The following is a 16,520-nucleotide window of genomic DNA, read 5'->3' on the forward strand; positions in this document are numbered from 1 at the left end:
TAAATGTATTTATATGTAGTATTTTTCTAAATCATTGCTCCTAACTGTTGCATAGTATTCCATTGTGCAAATGCATCATAATTTCTCAATCCATTCATTTATTGAGAGACATTTGGCTATTTCCATGTTTTTACTATTGTCAATACCACAGCTATGAACATCAGTACAAATATAATTTGTGTCTTGGTTTTGTTATTTTCCTTGGAGTATAATCCAGCATTGGAATAGCTGGATCATGTGGAATATGGAATTTATATGTTCAACTTTTTGAAGATATGACAAAGTGCTTTCCAGAATGGTTATACCATTTTACAGTTCCACCAACAAAGTATGAGAGTTTTAATCTCTCCATGTCCTCTCCAACATTTATTGCTTGCTGTCCTGTTAAACCTTGCCCCTGCTATTGGCTTGAGATTGTATTTCATTGTGGTTTTTATTTGCACCTCTCTTACTGCTAGTGCTGTTGAACATTTCTTCATATGTTTGTTGGACATCCAATGTCTCCCTCTATGAAAATTATTTGCATTTTTTTGCCATTTATATAATTGAGTTATCAGTCTTTCTGTTTTAAAGGTTTTTTTCTTGCCAACATTTTTGGAATGTAGCATTGACTACATTTATGTCATAGTAAATGTCCTATTTTGACACTCGGAAGTCTCCAGGTTACAAATGGATTCTATTCTTAAGTTGATATATAGCATATATATATACACACATATATCTGAACAGTTAAGTAGAATTCCTGTTTCATGCCATTTAGTCAAATGATGATCTTTGTATATTGCACCTTTCTACACATATGTAGGAAAAACTACACAGACATTTTCCAAATTTAGTATCTCTAATGTAAGATATCATGATAATTAAATGTTTTGGTGTATATTTCATAGTAATGCCCATTTGTTATTAATAGTCACTTGTTACTGTTTTTTTAACTTTCTTTTTATTATTTTTATTATTATTATTAATTTCAATGAACATTTACAGAGATTGTGGATTTCCATTCAGTCATTGTTGCACTTCCCCCCCCCCCAGGCCCCAACCCCAGTTCGCTCTTCATTTAAAGCAAAACTCCTTCATTGGTAATACAATCCCCCCCCCCGCACCCTCCCAAGCTCCCTTATAGGCTGTTGAATCACCTCAACACGACAGCTCTGAAACCTGCCCTGTCTTGAGCCAATCTCTCTGATTCTGACACACCCACCCACATTGTCCCTCCCAGTCACTGTATTAATTCTTCTCATCCAAGGTCTTCCTCTCCTGGGCTGTCCCTCCATCCTTCCGAGTATGATGTCCTTATCCAATGACTGGTCCCTCCTGGCCTCATGCCCAAAATTTATGAGACAGAACTTAAAAATCCTAGCCCAAGGAAAAACTTGGTTTCACCCTCTCCAAGACAGACCTACTTGTTCTTTCGGTGGTCCATGTAAAACTTTTCTCTACCGTCACAACTGGAAGGCATCAATTCTTCTTCTGTCATTTTAGTCATTGTCCAGCTCTCTGATGCATAGCAAGTAATTGTGAAGGGTATGGCCTGGATCAGGTGCACCTTAGTCTCTAGACATCATAGCTTTTCTTGTCTCTGGAGGGATCCCTAACAGTAGATTTTCCCAGTGCATTTCTTCTTTTGATTTCCTAACTGCTGGTGCCAAGAGTGTTGATTGTGGAACTGAGCAAGTTGTAATTGTTAACAACCTCAATCTCTTTTCCATCTATCATGATGCTGCTATTTGACCTAGTAGTGAGAATCTTTGTCGTCTTGATGTTGAGCTTCAATATGTATTGAAGACTGCAGTTTTTGACCTTCTGCAGCAAGCACTACAGGTCCTCCTCAGTTTTAGCAAGCAAGGTTGTGTCATCTACATAATCTAGATTGTTGATGAGTCTTCCTCCAACCAGCTTCCTGAATGATGTGTTCTGCATATAGACTGAAAAGATATGGAGACAGGATGCATCCCTGATGTACTCCTTTTCTGATTTTGAACCATGCAGTATGTCCTTGCTTTGTTCTGAAGACTGCTTCCCTGGTCCAAGTATAGGTTTTGCATAGCACAATAAAGTGTTCTGGGATTCCCATTCTCCTCAAGGTTAACCACAGTTTGTTGTAATTCATTTATATGCCTCAGATTTTTAAGTAGGTATTATAAGAGTTCATAATAATAGGTTGTGTGTAAACTGTACTTCGATAACTGTAAAAGGAGCAGTGACAGCCTGTGGAAGGCCAAGTCTGACTTCTACCAGTTTCGTAAAGGGGAACTGTCACCATCAGTAATATCCAGTGTATAAAAGCAGTCTTGTGGTAAGACATGGCTTTACAAGGCTGCTCATCCTCCTCCTTCTACTAATCACAGGGTCCAATATTTGTTGCAAAAGTTGTAAAGTTTACCAAGGAAACATGTTGGAGTGTGGCAGGGAATGTAAAAGAGATCACACAGTGTAAATCCAGTTTCTGTCCAGCAGCACAGGTAAACCTCTGGTTTCCTCAATTATCCAGTAAGCCTTGTCTCATAGCAGTCCCACTTCAGCATTTCTGGTTTCATTTCCAGGATTCCATGCCTTGCCACAATCTTTCCACAGTCTGGACAGCTCTCCTTCTTATGACTCCACAATTGTTGTTAATGTAGAATACACCAATCACAAGTGAATCATAGGTTGTTTGTAGTTGAGGCAGCTGGAGACCACACCTCTAGAGCAGGCTAAAGCAATGAATATAAAAGGCATTTTCACAAGTTCTAATGCTACCATAGTCTGGGGACTGGCTGAATAAAAATAAAAGACAACTATTTTGAAATTAATTTTGAGCTTGTTACTTTTTCTCAAACGGAATATATTAGAGTCATTCATTTTGGAATGATGAGTAACTCAGGAGTACATGTAGTGTGTTAAACATCAATACCATGAAACCCAATTTTTCTTGTAAACATTCACTCATATCACACTAAAATAGAACCAATATATATTGCCATCAAGTTGATTCTGACTTAAATTGACCCTGAAGGACCGTGTAGAAGGACCTAATTGTTTCCAAGACTAGAAATCTTTAGAGAAGCAGATTGCCAAATCTTTTTCTGGCAGAACAGCTTTCAGGTTTGAACTTCTGATTTTTCTAGTTAAGAGACAAAGTCCCTATTGCCACCACGACTGAATTAATCACTGCCATTAAATCTTTTGCAACACTTGGCAAACGAGAATGCTTCATGAAGGTGATATTGAGTTGGCTTTTAAAGGATGAGTGAGGTTTTTACAAATGTACATGGACAGTTGGTGAAATAAGTTACAGGTGACAGTGTGAATAGTAATTAGTTATTAATACACTGACATATGAGAGATATTGGAGATTTTAGAGTATTTACTAAATTTAGAAATCAGTTATTACTTGATCTTATTGTTTTGGGTTTTTAAAAAAATACTCTTTCTGATTATATTATTGGATTTTTGCTGAAAGTATTCCTTCTGCCAGAACAAGTTACTTTTGTATGTTAAAATGGTCTTCATTTATTTTTATTATTATTTTTTGTTGTGTACCATTGAGTTAGAACAGAACCCATAGCTGACCTTCCAGTGGGTTTTCAGAGGCAGTTAATCACACAGGTGGAGACTGCCCATCCTCCTCACACGGAGTGGCTTGTGCGTTTGAACCACATGCATTTGATATTGTAGTGCAGTTTCTTACCACTGTACCTGAAAGATACCTCTAAGGAACCTCAGGTGGCTTACTGGTAACACTGCAAACCCTGTTCAAATCCACCAGCTGCTCCACAGGAAAAATATGAGCATTCTCTTGTCATATAGCTTACTGCGAGTTGACTCTACAGTATATTATAATAAAAACAATAAAATGTTATAATGTGAGAATTGTAATTATCTTTTTGGAATAAATTTCTAGACTTTAAATTTAATGATAAAACAAAATACATATTTTTAAGTAATACAATCTATAAATCCATATTAAATTTAAATGTAAATGTACTTTAATCTTTAGGATGTCAGATCCAAGAGGAACAATTTCTAAACGCCTATTGTCTGCTTTTCAAAAAATAGAACCTTTCAGTAGTTTAGTAGATTAATATGATGAAGTTAATTGCTTCATCAAATTTTTGTTCATCTTTATTTCACTTTCACATATTGCAACATCTCCACCATTAAGAGAGGAAGTTACTTTGCAAAATGGTTGAGATTGTGAACCAACACATAGTGACTTGTAGTTATTTGCAGTTGAGTGTGAATATGATGTTACCCAAGCAAAACTAGTATTTAGTAGAAGAGATTACAAATTGAATTAAATCTATTTTTTTTTATTCGTTTTTTTTAAGATAAGCTTGCCATTCATTAGTTATCATACCTTGAGCAAGGTACTTCATTTTTTGAGAAATTTTCATCATCTGTAAAATGGATATGATAAATGTATGAATTCAAATAGGGTTTTGAACCAAGTGCTCTTTAAATGTTAGTATGGTATGGAAAATATGCCATTTTCTTTATTAAACTTAATTTATGCATAAAAGGTCAGCTCTTTCTGTGTAAGCAAATCTCTGTGTATTGGTACCTGCATTAGGTCAATGTCTTTGAGTCTGCATTTGAGCAGGAATTTCTGTACATACAGTGACTTCTACTACATATGTGCTGTGCTACTACATGTTTGTGCTCTTTGCCTGTCTTCATCTGTGTATGCATATGACTATGTTTATTAATAGCAGGAGTTTAAATGAATAGTGATTATTTAATTGAATTTTAGCCTGTTTGCACATTAAAGAAAATCAGGAAAACAAGATTGTTCCTATTTATGGAAGAGAAAATGAAGTTTTAAATTTTGTTTTCAGTGTTGCATTTCAAATTCTTTAGAATAGTACTAAATTATAAACTTTGCTTTTTAACTAGACTAGAAAATGTCTTTTGAAATACTTTGTAAGCACTAAAGTTTGTGATGTATTTTCTTTTGCCTATATCAGGGAATCACAGTGTGATGATATTCATGACTTCTCAATTACTATTTAATGAAAATATATCTTAGTTCAATTCATGTGAAAATTTTCCAAAAAAGAACTATGTCTACCTTAAAAAGAAAAAACACAACACACTAAACCTACCTTCACTTTCTCTAAGATTTATTTATCTGATTTATTAATGTGTTCTTAAATCAGTATAAGATGATGACATAGAGCAGACTCTGGAATTTTGTTTGTGGATTGGACCACTGTGATTCATAACATTTTCATTGACTGATTTGAAAGTAAGTAGATCATTAGGCCCTTCTTTGTTTCTTGTGTTAGTCTGTAATCCCTGTTAAACCTATTTAACATCATAGCACAAAAGCATCTACTGACAAAAGGATAGTGGCTGTACATGGGTATATTGGCCCTGGATCAAACTTGAATCTGCCATATATGGAAGACAGGATTCTATCATAGAACCACTGATACCACAGTCTTCATTACCCCAAAATCCCCTGCCATAATGTTTCATCTGATTCCTATCAACCCAGTTAGACACAGCTGAACTGCCCATAGCATTTCCAAGAATGTAACGCTTTATTGAATGGACTGTCTCATCTTTTGTCTCACGGAAGAGCTGGTATGTTCATCTGACAAACCTTATGATCATACACTGGTTATTCTTGAGTAGTTATTTTTAAAGTTATGTTGTCAATCAGAATTTATCAACATTTTCAGTATCAACATTTTCAAATGTCAGACTATTGTCTTCCTTTGGCAAAAGGTTAATTTCTATTGGAGAAGTGCTTCATTACTCAAGAGGATGTGTTCTAATATCTTAGTTAATGTTTAGAAATATAATAACAGAAGTAGATATCATAGTTATACCTTACCAGGCATAGCCCCCAGCTCTCTTGACTTAACTAGCGCAGCACTATTTCCTGTTCATTGCCTTAGAAGCTAATCATAGCATTGGGTATGTCATTTCTTTTCATCTGATAGTTTAGTTTGTAGCTAGTCACACTGATTGCTAACCCAAAGGTTCAAACCTATCAATGACTCCTGTTAGAGAGAGAGCTAAGAGAGAGAAGAAGCAGATTATGCCGTGTAACTAACGAACATGCCTTTATTAAGTATACCTGAGAGGGATGCCTGGTGATTGATCACATGCAGAGGATCAGAATGGTGTGCAGGAAGACAGAAACCGTTTCTTTTTCTAGGGGCTGTAAAGGAGATTTAGAGGGGATAGTAGTTTGCTCAGGAAGTTGGGGGCAGAGGTCCTGTCAAGATGTGATCAGGCCCAGGGCCTTATCAGGATCTCTTGTCAGGCCTTATCAAGATATTGTTGGGCCTTCTCCAGGCACAGGCACTCCACAGGCTGGAGTGGGCAGGGAACTGTGGCATTCTTCCTCCAACTCCAACACAGAAAGATGGTCTTTTCCTATTATAATTTACCACCTTGGCAACCCAGTGGAAGGAAACTGAGTAGGGACTGACTTGATGACAGTGAGTGAGTGAGTGGAGTAACTAAAACTACTTGCTTTGTAAGCCATGTCATCGTTTCACACCCTTCAACTGTGTCCTGTGTGGAGCAGATGGATTCTGGAGAGTAGGTTGTTTTGATTACATTGAAAGTGGGATGTAAACTGGTCATTTTTTTTCATTTTGTCAACTGTCAAGTATAAGCTGATTGGTTTTCTGGATTTAGTTAACAATCAGCTGTGGGCTGGAAGCCTCTTGTTTAAATCAATTAGGACCTTGTGGGTGAGCCTTTAGATTTAAAAGTTCGTCAGACCCTGGCTAAGTCTCCAGTTTGGAGGCTCCTGTGTGAAGCAGTCGGATTCTGGAGGGTAGGTTGTTTTGATTAAATTGAAAGTGAGGTGTAAACCCTTTTGTTTTTCATTTTGTTAATGATCAAGTGTAAGCTGATTGGTCATCTGGATTTAGTTAACAGTCAGAAGTGGATTGGAAACCTCTTGTTTAAGCCAGTCAGGACCTGGTGGGCAGTGCTTTGTATTTAATGTTGATTGTATTTTTTGATAACATTTCTAAGTGGTACTGCACTTGTCTGTCAATTTGCTGTACTGAGATAACTTGGGTTTGCTGTGACACTGAAAGCAGTGCCACTGGTATAACAAATGCTATAATAGTTACCCTTGGTGGACAGGATTTGGTAGAGTTCCCAGATTAGGACAGGCTTGGAAGCAAGATTGGCATCCTCTTTTAAAATAACAGGTCTTTGAAAACCCTGTGAACACTGGAGAAACAACAATAGTGATAGAACAGGGTTAAGATCTTTGGTTCATGGGTTACTATGAGTCGTACTTGACACCACGGCACTTAACAACAGCAACAACAACAACTGTAAGTTCTCCTCCCCCAAAATTTATATATGTAAACCTACTGTGGTTGGGTAGAATTTGAGCTGATAGCAGAAAGGTCAGTGATTCAATTCCACCAGCCACTTCACCAGAGAAAACTGAGAAGTCTGCACCCATTAAACATTAGAGCCTGGGACACACCATGGAGTGTCACTGTGAGTTGGAATTGACTTGATAATAGTATAGTATGGGTAGGTACACAAATAACTTCTTTTAAAAGATTAGTATCCTGTAAGGAGAAGATGAAGAAGGTCCCAAATGCCCAACTTTTCCAAGGTGGTGTACCACTCATCATCTTTAACATAAATTTTCCCTCCTTCCCTCACCCTTCTCATTTTCTATGTCTGAGTTCTGTAATTTGCTGGCAAGTCTCACAAAAACTCATAACTGGTCAGAGAAATGGCTCATGCTATTGTAGATAGTATAGGCAGCATGCACATAGTTGCAGAGTGTGGGCAATGACAGACTCCAGAGGCCTGCAGGCTGAGGCTGTCAGCTCTTGTTTGTAAGAGTAGGTAGATCAGGTTAGATGGCAGTGTCCAAAGTGAAAAGGATTCAGTCTCAGGGGTGTAAAACACCACATCAAAGAGAACTAAGGATTATGACTTGAGACATATGTTCTAGTAGGGTAGGGCTTTAAGATACGTCTCACCCTAGTCTTATCTACTTAACATAATCAATAACTCGGTCCAGAATGAGATATTAATCACACAATGGAAAGCTATGACTAGACTCTCAACATAAGGCTATGAATCTCAAAATCCAGAAAGCAAAAATTCTTAGTACCAGGCCAATAGGTAACATCATGATAAATGGAGAAAAGATTGAAGTTGTTAACAGTTTCACCTTGCTCAGATCCACAGTCACCACCATTGGCACCAGCAGTCAGGAAACATATCAAAAGACAAGTTGAATTGGGAAAATTTGCCATCAAAGATCTCTCCAGAGTGCTAAAGAACAATGATATGTCAGTCTAAAGACTAAGTTGTGCCTGATTCAAGTCATGGTCTTCACAATTGTGTGCTGTGCATCTAAGAGATGAACAACTGAAGATGACAGAAGAGCAATCAATGCCTTTTGAGTTCTGATGCTGTAGAAGAGTATTGAACAAACCATAGACTGCCTAGAGTACAAATAGGTCTCTCCTGGAGAGGATGAAAACAGGTTGCTCCTTGGAGACAAGGATCTTAAAACTCCATGTCACATACTTTGGGCACAGTCCTAGGAGAAGAACATACTTAGAAGGTTAAAAGGTCAGGACAAGCGAGGAGAGCCCTGGATGAGATAGATTGACAGCGATTATGGGAATTGGCTCAGATTTATCAGAGAACATGAAGGTGTCTCAGGAGAGGGTAAAGTTCAGAGCTGTTGTTCGTAGGGTAACTATGAGTCGTACTTGACCCTATCCCATAACAACTACAACATGGCTGGAAGGACAGTATTCTATAATCTATTGTACCACTGCATGGGGGAAAAAGGAGATTAATTTTTGTACCCTCTTAGGAATGTGTGGGCATGTCATATGTTTCATATCTTTTTCTGCTTTTGATGTTTCCTTTCAGGTTTAGCTAGTTGCTGGTTGTTAATGTATGTATTATTGGAAAAAATCTTTAATGTATGTATTGGGCAAAAATTATAAAGGGAATACCTTTTCTTAATGTTTCTGCTTGTTTAAATATTGTTTTCTGCTTAGTTCCTGTTCAAGTCCTTTTTCCAATATGTAAACATTTGCAAAAGGTTGTTTGGGGTTTTATTGTGTGGAAAGGTTTGGTGGGGGTTTTTTTGGGGGGGCTGATGATGCAAAGGCTTTTGACAGTGTGGATGACAACAGACTGGCTGACTCTGAGAAGAATGGGAATCCCAGAACATTTGATTGTGTTTATGTGAAACCTATACTTGAACAAAGAGGCAGTCATCAGAACAGAGCAAGGAGACACTGCATGGTTCAATCGGAAAGAATGTCTGCTAGGGATGTATTCTGTCTTCATACCTTTACAATTTATATGCAGACCATCCAGGATGCTGGGCTATATGAGGAGGAATGTGGCATCAGAACTGGAGGAAGATTCATCAATAACCTGCATTATGCAGATGACACAGCCCTGCTTGATGAAAATGAGGTAGATCTGAAGCACTTGCTACAGAAGATCAAGGACTACAGCCTTCAATATGAATTGAAACTCAACATCAAGAAACAAAGATTCTCACCACTGAGCCAATTGGCACCATCTTTATGGATGGGGAAGAGATTGAGATTGTCAACAGTTTTAGTATAGTTGGCTCCACAATCAACACTCTTGGTACCAGCAGCCAGGAAATCAAGAGATGAATTGCATTGGGAAAGTCAGCTGTCAGGGACATCTCTAGAGTACTGAAGAGCAATGATGTCGATCTGGAGCCTAAAGTGCATCTGATCCAAGTCATAATCTTCACAGTTACTTGTTATGCATCAGAGAGCTGGACAATGGAGAGGATTGATTCCTTTGAGCTGTGGTGCTGGAGAGGAGTGTTGAATATACCATGGACTGCTAGGAGAACAAACAGGTTAATTCTGGAGAAGTGAAACCAGGCTGCTCCTTGGAGGCAAGGATTCTGAAGCTTTGTCTGACATACTTTGGACATGTTACAAGGAGGGATCAGTCTTCTGGTCCTTGGAGGAGAGGAACATCATGTTTGGGAGGGTGGAAGGCACTTGATGAGATGGATCAATTCATTGACTGGGATAATGGGTGTATGTGTGTTAGAGGCAGATTGGCACAAATTAGAGCAGGGTATAAGGCTGTTGTACATAGGGTCACTATGAGTCACAAGCAACTTGACGGGCACGTAACAACAGGAACAACAACATACTAGAATTACATATATTCTGTATACATATTCCAGTATAGAGTCTTTATTAAGTTTGTGCATTGTGAATATCTTTCCCATAGCAGTGTGTGTGTGTGTGTGTGTATTATCTTTTCGCCTCTTAAAATATCTATGCTTTGTTTGGAAAATGTAAAAAAAAAATCATGCATTGTTTGAGGTCTAGCTTATATACACCAAGTTCTACATGGATACAAGCCTATTGAGAGAGCATCTTTGAATGGGTGCAGCCTGACTAATTTAGGATTTTTTTGAAAGGAACAGAGCCTGTGGATAAGATAAGCAGCTCCCTGCAGCCACAGTGTTGTGCCAAGACTGAAAAGCTTGTTAAGAAGATCTTGGTCTGGCCTAGATTTTTGTCCTTACATATCCTCTTAAACTAATGCCTTTATGCATGTTTATTTAGTACTCAAATTATAAAGTCAGATATGGGACCACATCTTTAAATGTTCATTTAACTTCTGAATACATATTATTATTATTGTTGTGTACTCTCTAGTCCGAACCAACTCACAGCTGACTCTCCAAGGGGTTTTCAGAGGGAGTTAGTCATTCAGGAGGAAATTTTCCATCCTTCTCCCACAGAGAAGCTGGTGGATTTGAACTGCTTGCCTTCAGGTTTGCAGTGCAGTGTCTTACCACTAGGCCACCAGAGCTCCAAATAGAAATTATTCATACTTATTTATTCACTGTGCTTTCTTCTTTCAAAAAGATGTTAAGTTGGAGAAGACCTCAACTTGAGTAGGTTACATTTGGTTAGGATTTGGGTGTGTGAGAGTCAATATATATTTTCCACTGTGACATTATTATGTGGAATCAGGGTTCTTTGACACTCACAAGCAATAATGGAAAAGTTTGGTTTTTGTTTTGTTTTGATGCAAGAACATGAGGGATTTTATTACAAGCTCTCGAGCAGGGCCTCTACACACACCCGGACAAAGCAACGGCGTGGCAGAGCCCCTAGCCCTTGGAGACAAGGGTTCTTATTGGTGCTGGGAGTTTTAAGTACTCTTTGTAGCCTTATTTCTATGAAAGTGCTATTCAGGATTCTGTCTTGATATATAGCAAGCTCCCATCTTGGTAATTACCTCCCATCTTGTCCTAATATCAGAAATAAGAATTACTGGTGTTGCCTGTACAGCTGGCACTTGTATCTTGGTGCAAAGGTTTCTGTAGATATAAAAGATTAACAAAGGAATCCGGATCTCTTGTTAGTAATAACCCATAGAATCTCTTTGTTTAGACTTCCACACTTGTCATCTTCTCATTTCTATTCTTGCTCTCCCTCTCTTTCCTTCTTAAAATGCCAGGTTCTTACTTCACTTCCCAGTTCTACTCCTAAGTTAAGATTTCTCATTTTTCTAGCCTACTGTGAAATGGAATTCATTTCTGAGAAATATTTCCCTTCAGTTACTGAGGCAAGAACTTCTTCGTTTGAGCTTAAGAATTTTTTTTTAATGCTGACAGTAGTGGGCAAACAGTATAAAAATAGCAAATAAACAAGGCAGTATTACAGATTTCCAAAGAACTACAGTAAAAATGTAAGTGGAACCAGCCTTAATTTTTCTAAATCTAATTCCATAAATGTTTTAGTCTTTTATTTGTGAGGCTTATTTCTTGCCTCTACAGTTATTTTTTTTTCTCCTTTAAGTCTTAGGGTCACTTACCCCTTAACATTGAAGGTCACTTGGAATTCAGTGACTAGAACCCATTCCAGTTTCAAGAAGGTTCTTTTTTCCTTTCTACTTTTTTTCTTTTCTGTATTTTGAGAGCGGTTTGTTTTGTTATTTTGCCTGAAAGTTTATAAATTTGACTTTTTTCACGCACTCATCTGTGTACATTTTATGAAATTTAATTGCCACTGGTTAATGTAATTAATTTATTTTTCATTAAAATATACCTATTTATTTATTTTTACTCCCTTCTACCTTCTTTCCCTGTTATCTCTCCAAGATTGTTTTTGTCTGTCTGTACACCTTTCTTTAACTTTCTATAATAATGGTCTTAGACCATAATTGTCATTTTTTGAGATTGGCTTATGTCACACATCATTTTTTTCTTTTTTTAATTATCAATTTTAATGAAAGTTTACGAAGACTTTAGATTTCCATTCATTCATTGTTGCAATTTTCTCTCTGCTCACCCAGTTCGCTCTTCTCTTTGAAAAGTTTAAAAAAAAAGATTATTTCATTGTTACACAGTACCTCCCACCAAGTCCACTCCACTATGCAACCTTTGTTCTGGACTCCTGTCATGACAATAATAACTAATCATATATCCCTTTTAAATAGTTCTCTCCCTCCTCTGTTTCAATGTAGTATACATAATTTATCCCATCTTTTTCAGTCTCGCCCCAACCCCAATGTCAGTCCCATTTTACAACAGTGGCACTAAGCAGTATTTGTCCTTTTGTGACTGAGATATTTCACTCAGCCTAATGTCCTCCAGCATCACCCATTTTGTATGTCTTGAGTTCCTTGTTTTCCAATACAGCATAGTATTCCATTGTGTGAATATACCACATCTTCTCTTTGTTGATGGGCACTTGGGTTGTTTACAACTCTTTGCTGTTGTGAACAAAGCCATGATGAACATGGGTGTGCAACATCTTTTTTTTTTTAACGTCACAAAGTTGCTGATGAGTGTTTAAAAATACACAGTAAGCTTTACTGTGGTTGAAAGATGAACATTCATAATCCTTTTTATTATATTGTGAGAATTATATGTAATAATACATTGGACATTTTAACAGTTTTCATGTACACAATTCAGTGACATTAATTCTGTTCATCTTGTTGTTCAGTTATTCCCCTTATCTGTTACTAAACTATACTACCATCTTGAACAGACACTTACTTTCCCCAAAGCATTGGGTTTCCTTTTGGAAAGGAAAGGAAAGCAAAGCAAAGGAAGATTCTGTTCAGTATTTGTGACAACTAATGCTTTTTTCTGCTTGAAGTGATGGAATGTAGGCTTAGAGAGACTGTCTTGGGCAGATAGATGTTCAGAGATTTAAATGAAGTGAGAAGGGTAAGGGTATATTTGCAAAAGAGTGCCACTTCTATCTACCCTTTCTTTCCAGAGACAACTTTGTGTTTACTCTTCAGTAGTACTGAGGTTGGAAAGAAGTGATTTCAGACAGACATAACTCTTTAGCGTCAAAGAGAAACCCCAAATACAAAATGTGAAAGGCCAGAATACCTAAGAGTTGCCATGATATTTTGTAGGCCTACCTTCATGACTAAGCTCATTGATTCCAACTCATGGCACCCTTCATCTGATTCCCAAGACTACAAATCTTACTGGGAGAAGATCATCCACTCAGTACGACTGGTGAATTTGAACCACCAAGGACACAAAGTCTTTGGATTAGCAGCAACACAGGTTGTTGTGGACTATGCCACTAGAAGTGTAAATAACACAGGAACTACCTCTTTCTCGAGAAGAGAAGGACTTAAAGGATATTCATTTTACTGCCATTTTACATTTTTTTTAGGGAGGTGAATCTTGTTTATACCTTAATATCTCTATTGAATTGTGAAACAAAGATGAACGGTGTTGAAAAAAAAAATCCTTAGGTTGAATTATTTAAATTGATATTCTAAGCAAAGTAAAGTGTGTTACATATTATAAATGTTTGGGTTGTTTGTTTTTTTTTTATTTTGGGAGTTTGTTAAACTGGCTTGGAACAAAAAAGTTTTCTAGTGTATTTTTGTATCTCAGAAGCCTTTCAAATAGTATCAGATTGAACAATTTTAAGGTAGTAGTTTTGTTTTGTTTCTCAAGGATTGGTTTTTACAGATAAGTAGCCTTGATTAATGTCTACATATATAGACTCTTAATGCAAGCTTTTGCCAGTTTCGAACAACCACTGAAACATCTTAAACTTAAAAACCCTCTGTTTTAATTAAATTACTTTTATAATTTGAATTATTGTTGATCATAGGAATAATATAATGATAACTTACTAATTTTGATTTCTTTCTCCTGAAAATTAATATTCTGTAGAAGAAAATGATGTTAAGAGAAAAGTCAAATAATAACTTAGGAATCCTGCTAAAGATTGTCCAAAAACAATCTGTAACAGTACATTGACAGACAACTACCAGAAATACAAGCTGGGTTTAGAAGAGGTTGTGGCACTAGAGACATTATCACCAAAGTCAGATGGATCTTGGCAGAAAGCAAAGAGTACCAGAAAAACAAGCTGGGTTTAGAAGAGGTTGTGGCACTAGAGACGTTATCACCAAAGTCAGATGGATCTTGGCAGAAAGCAAAGAGTACCAGAAGAAAGTCTATCTGCGTTTCATGACCATGAAGAAGCATTTGACTGTGTAGATCACAACAAATTGTAGCTACCCTTAAGGAGAATGGGAATCCCAGAACACTTGATTGTGCTCATATGAAACCTATACTCAGACCAGGAAGCAGTCCTCAGAACAGAGAAAGAAAACACTGCATGGACCAAAATCAAGAACAGAGTGCATCAGAGATGCATCCTGGTTCCATACCTTTTCAATCTATGTGCAGAACAGATCATTCAGGAAGCTGGACTTAATGAGGAAGAATGTGGCATCAGGATTGGGGGAAGACTGACCTATGTTATGAAGATGACACAACTTTGTTTGCTGAAACTGAGGAGGACCTGAAGCACTTTCTGCAGAAGGTCAAGGACTGTTGTCTTCAATACGGATTGAAGCTCAACTTCAAGAAGACAAAGAGTCTCACCACAGGGCCAGTTTTCAGCACCATGACAGATGGAGAAGAGATTGAGACTGTTAACAATTACAGCTTGCTCAGCTCTACAGTCAACTCTTGACACCAGCAGTCAGGAAAGCAGTGGGAAAATGTGCTGTCAAGTGACCTCTGCAGAGTACTGAGAGGCAGCTATGTCAGTCTAAAGATGAAGGTGTATCTAATCCAGTCCATGGGCTTCACAGTTACTTGCTATGCATCAGAGAGCTAGACAGTGACTAAAGATGACAGAAGAAGAATCAATGCCTTTGAGTAGTGGTGCTGGAGAAGAGTCTTGAACATACCATAGGCCACCAAAAAAGCAAATAAGTCTCTCTTGCAGAGGGTAAAATCCAGTTTATCCTTGGAGGCTAGGATTTGAAGCTCTGTCTCACATACTTTGGGCACGTGGCCAGGAGGGACCAGTCCTCAGGGAAGGACATCATACTTGGAAGGATGGAGGGCAGTGCAGGAGAGAAGACCCTGCATGAGATTAATTGATTCAGTGACTAGAGAAGTGTGATTTGGTCTGTTGAAGATGATGAGATTGGCTCAGGATAGGGTAAGGTTCAGAATTGATGTACATTGGGTCACTATGAATTGCAGGTGACTCTGTGGCACATAACAACAACAAGGCATATTGTAGTAATCACTTCTCTTTTAAGCTTCAAAGCATGACCCTTCATCCACTTAGGAGAGAATATACTGACATTTATATGATTTATAAAATTGTATAACTAACTAATAATAGTAAATTAATAACTACTAATAAGTTATTAATACTAACTTCCTTTTACCACTGTGGATTTGGAATATTAAAGTGATTAGAAATTTATAAATCATATCAGTATATATTTTGTCATATATATATATGATAAAATCTTAGAAACTATTTTTGGTCCCTATATTAAGAAATCATGTTTGTCTTTAATATAAAAGTGTGGGACATAGTAGTCCTTCACCTTACAAATATTTCTTAAAAGGGTACTATTTCTGATGTTACAAAGGTAAAATCTGAAATCATTTAAAAATATTTAGTCTACATATTTATACTCAAATTATAGCAGCAAGGCTTTTGAGGAATGTTTTTCTTTCTCGCTTTCAATATTCCTAATCACATAAAATTGGGAAAACGAATCATAGTGGTAAAACATTTCTTCAATGATTTGAGAAAATGTATGTGCATATAAGTAATCAAAATATAAAAAATAACTGTTAAAATTGATATTCACCTTTGTTCTATTCTTGCTTTCTCTTCTATCTGCCAAGTAGATTGCCAAACTGAGACAGCAGCTCCAACGCAGTAAGCAGAGTAGCCGTCACAATAAGGAGAAAGATCGACAGTCACCTCTCCATGGCAACCATATAGCAATCAGTCACACTCAGGTAGGCTAACTTTTCTCCAGGTTTGGATAATGACTTTTAATTCCTCATGTAAGAAAGGATACATTATTATTATTAACATTAATAATAATAATAATTTCGTAATGTTAATGCTTAGCCCTAATAAATAACTGCTGTTTCTTATAAAAGGTTTTGTTTTGAATCATGTGCTTACTTAACTTTCTTCCTTAGCAACAAAGATATCAAAATATATCAGTCTTAAAGA

General features: G+C 37.1%; 1 protein-coding gene across 1 annotated transcript in view; it reads left to right on the forward strand.

Moving 5' to 3' along the window:
* The window catches only part of GLCCI1 (glucocorticoid induced transcript 1), a 149,823-nt gene that overhangs the window by 97,952 nt on the left and 35,351 nt on the right, over window positions 1-16,520 (forward strand). The window contains exon 5 of the mRNA XM_006880375.1: window positions 16,184-16,297. Coding sequence (XP_006880437.1) covers window positions 16,184-16,297 — 114 coding nt within the window. The remainder of the gene's footprint in view (window positions 1-16,183; window positions 16,298-16,520) is intronic.

This window comes from Elephantulus edwardii, unplaced genomic scaffold (genome assembly GCF_000299155.1).
Source record: "Elephantulus edwardii isolate Elephantulus edwardi_28Jun2011 unplaced genomic scaffold, EleEdw1.0 scaffold00007, whole genome shotgun sequence".
In the NCBI taxonomy this organism is placed as follows: Eukaryota; Metazoa; Chordata; class Mammalia; order Macroscelidea; family Macroscelididae; genus Elephantulus; species Elephantulus edwardii.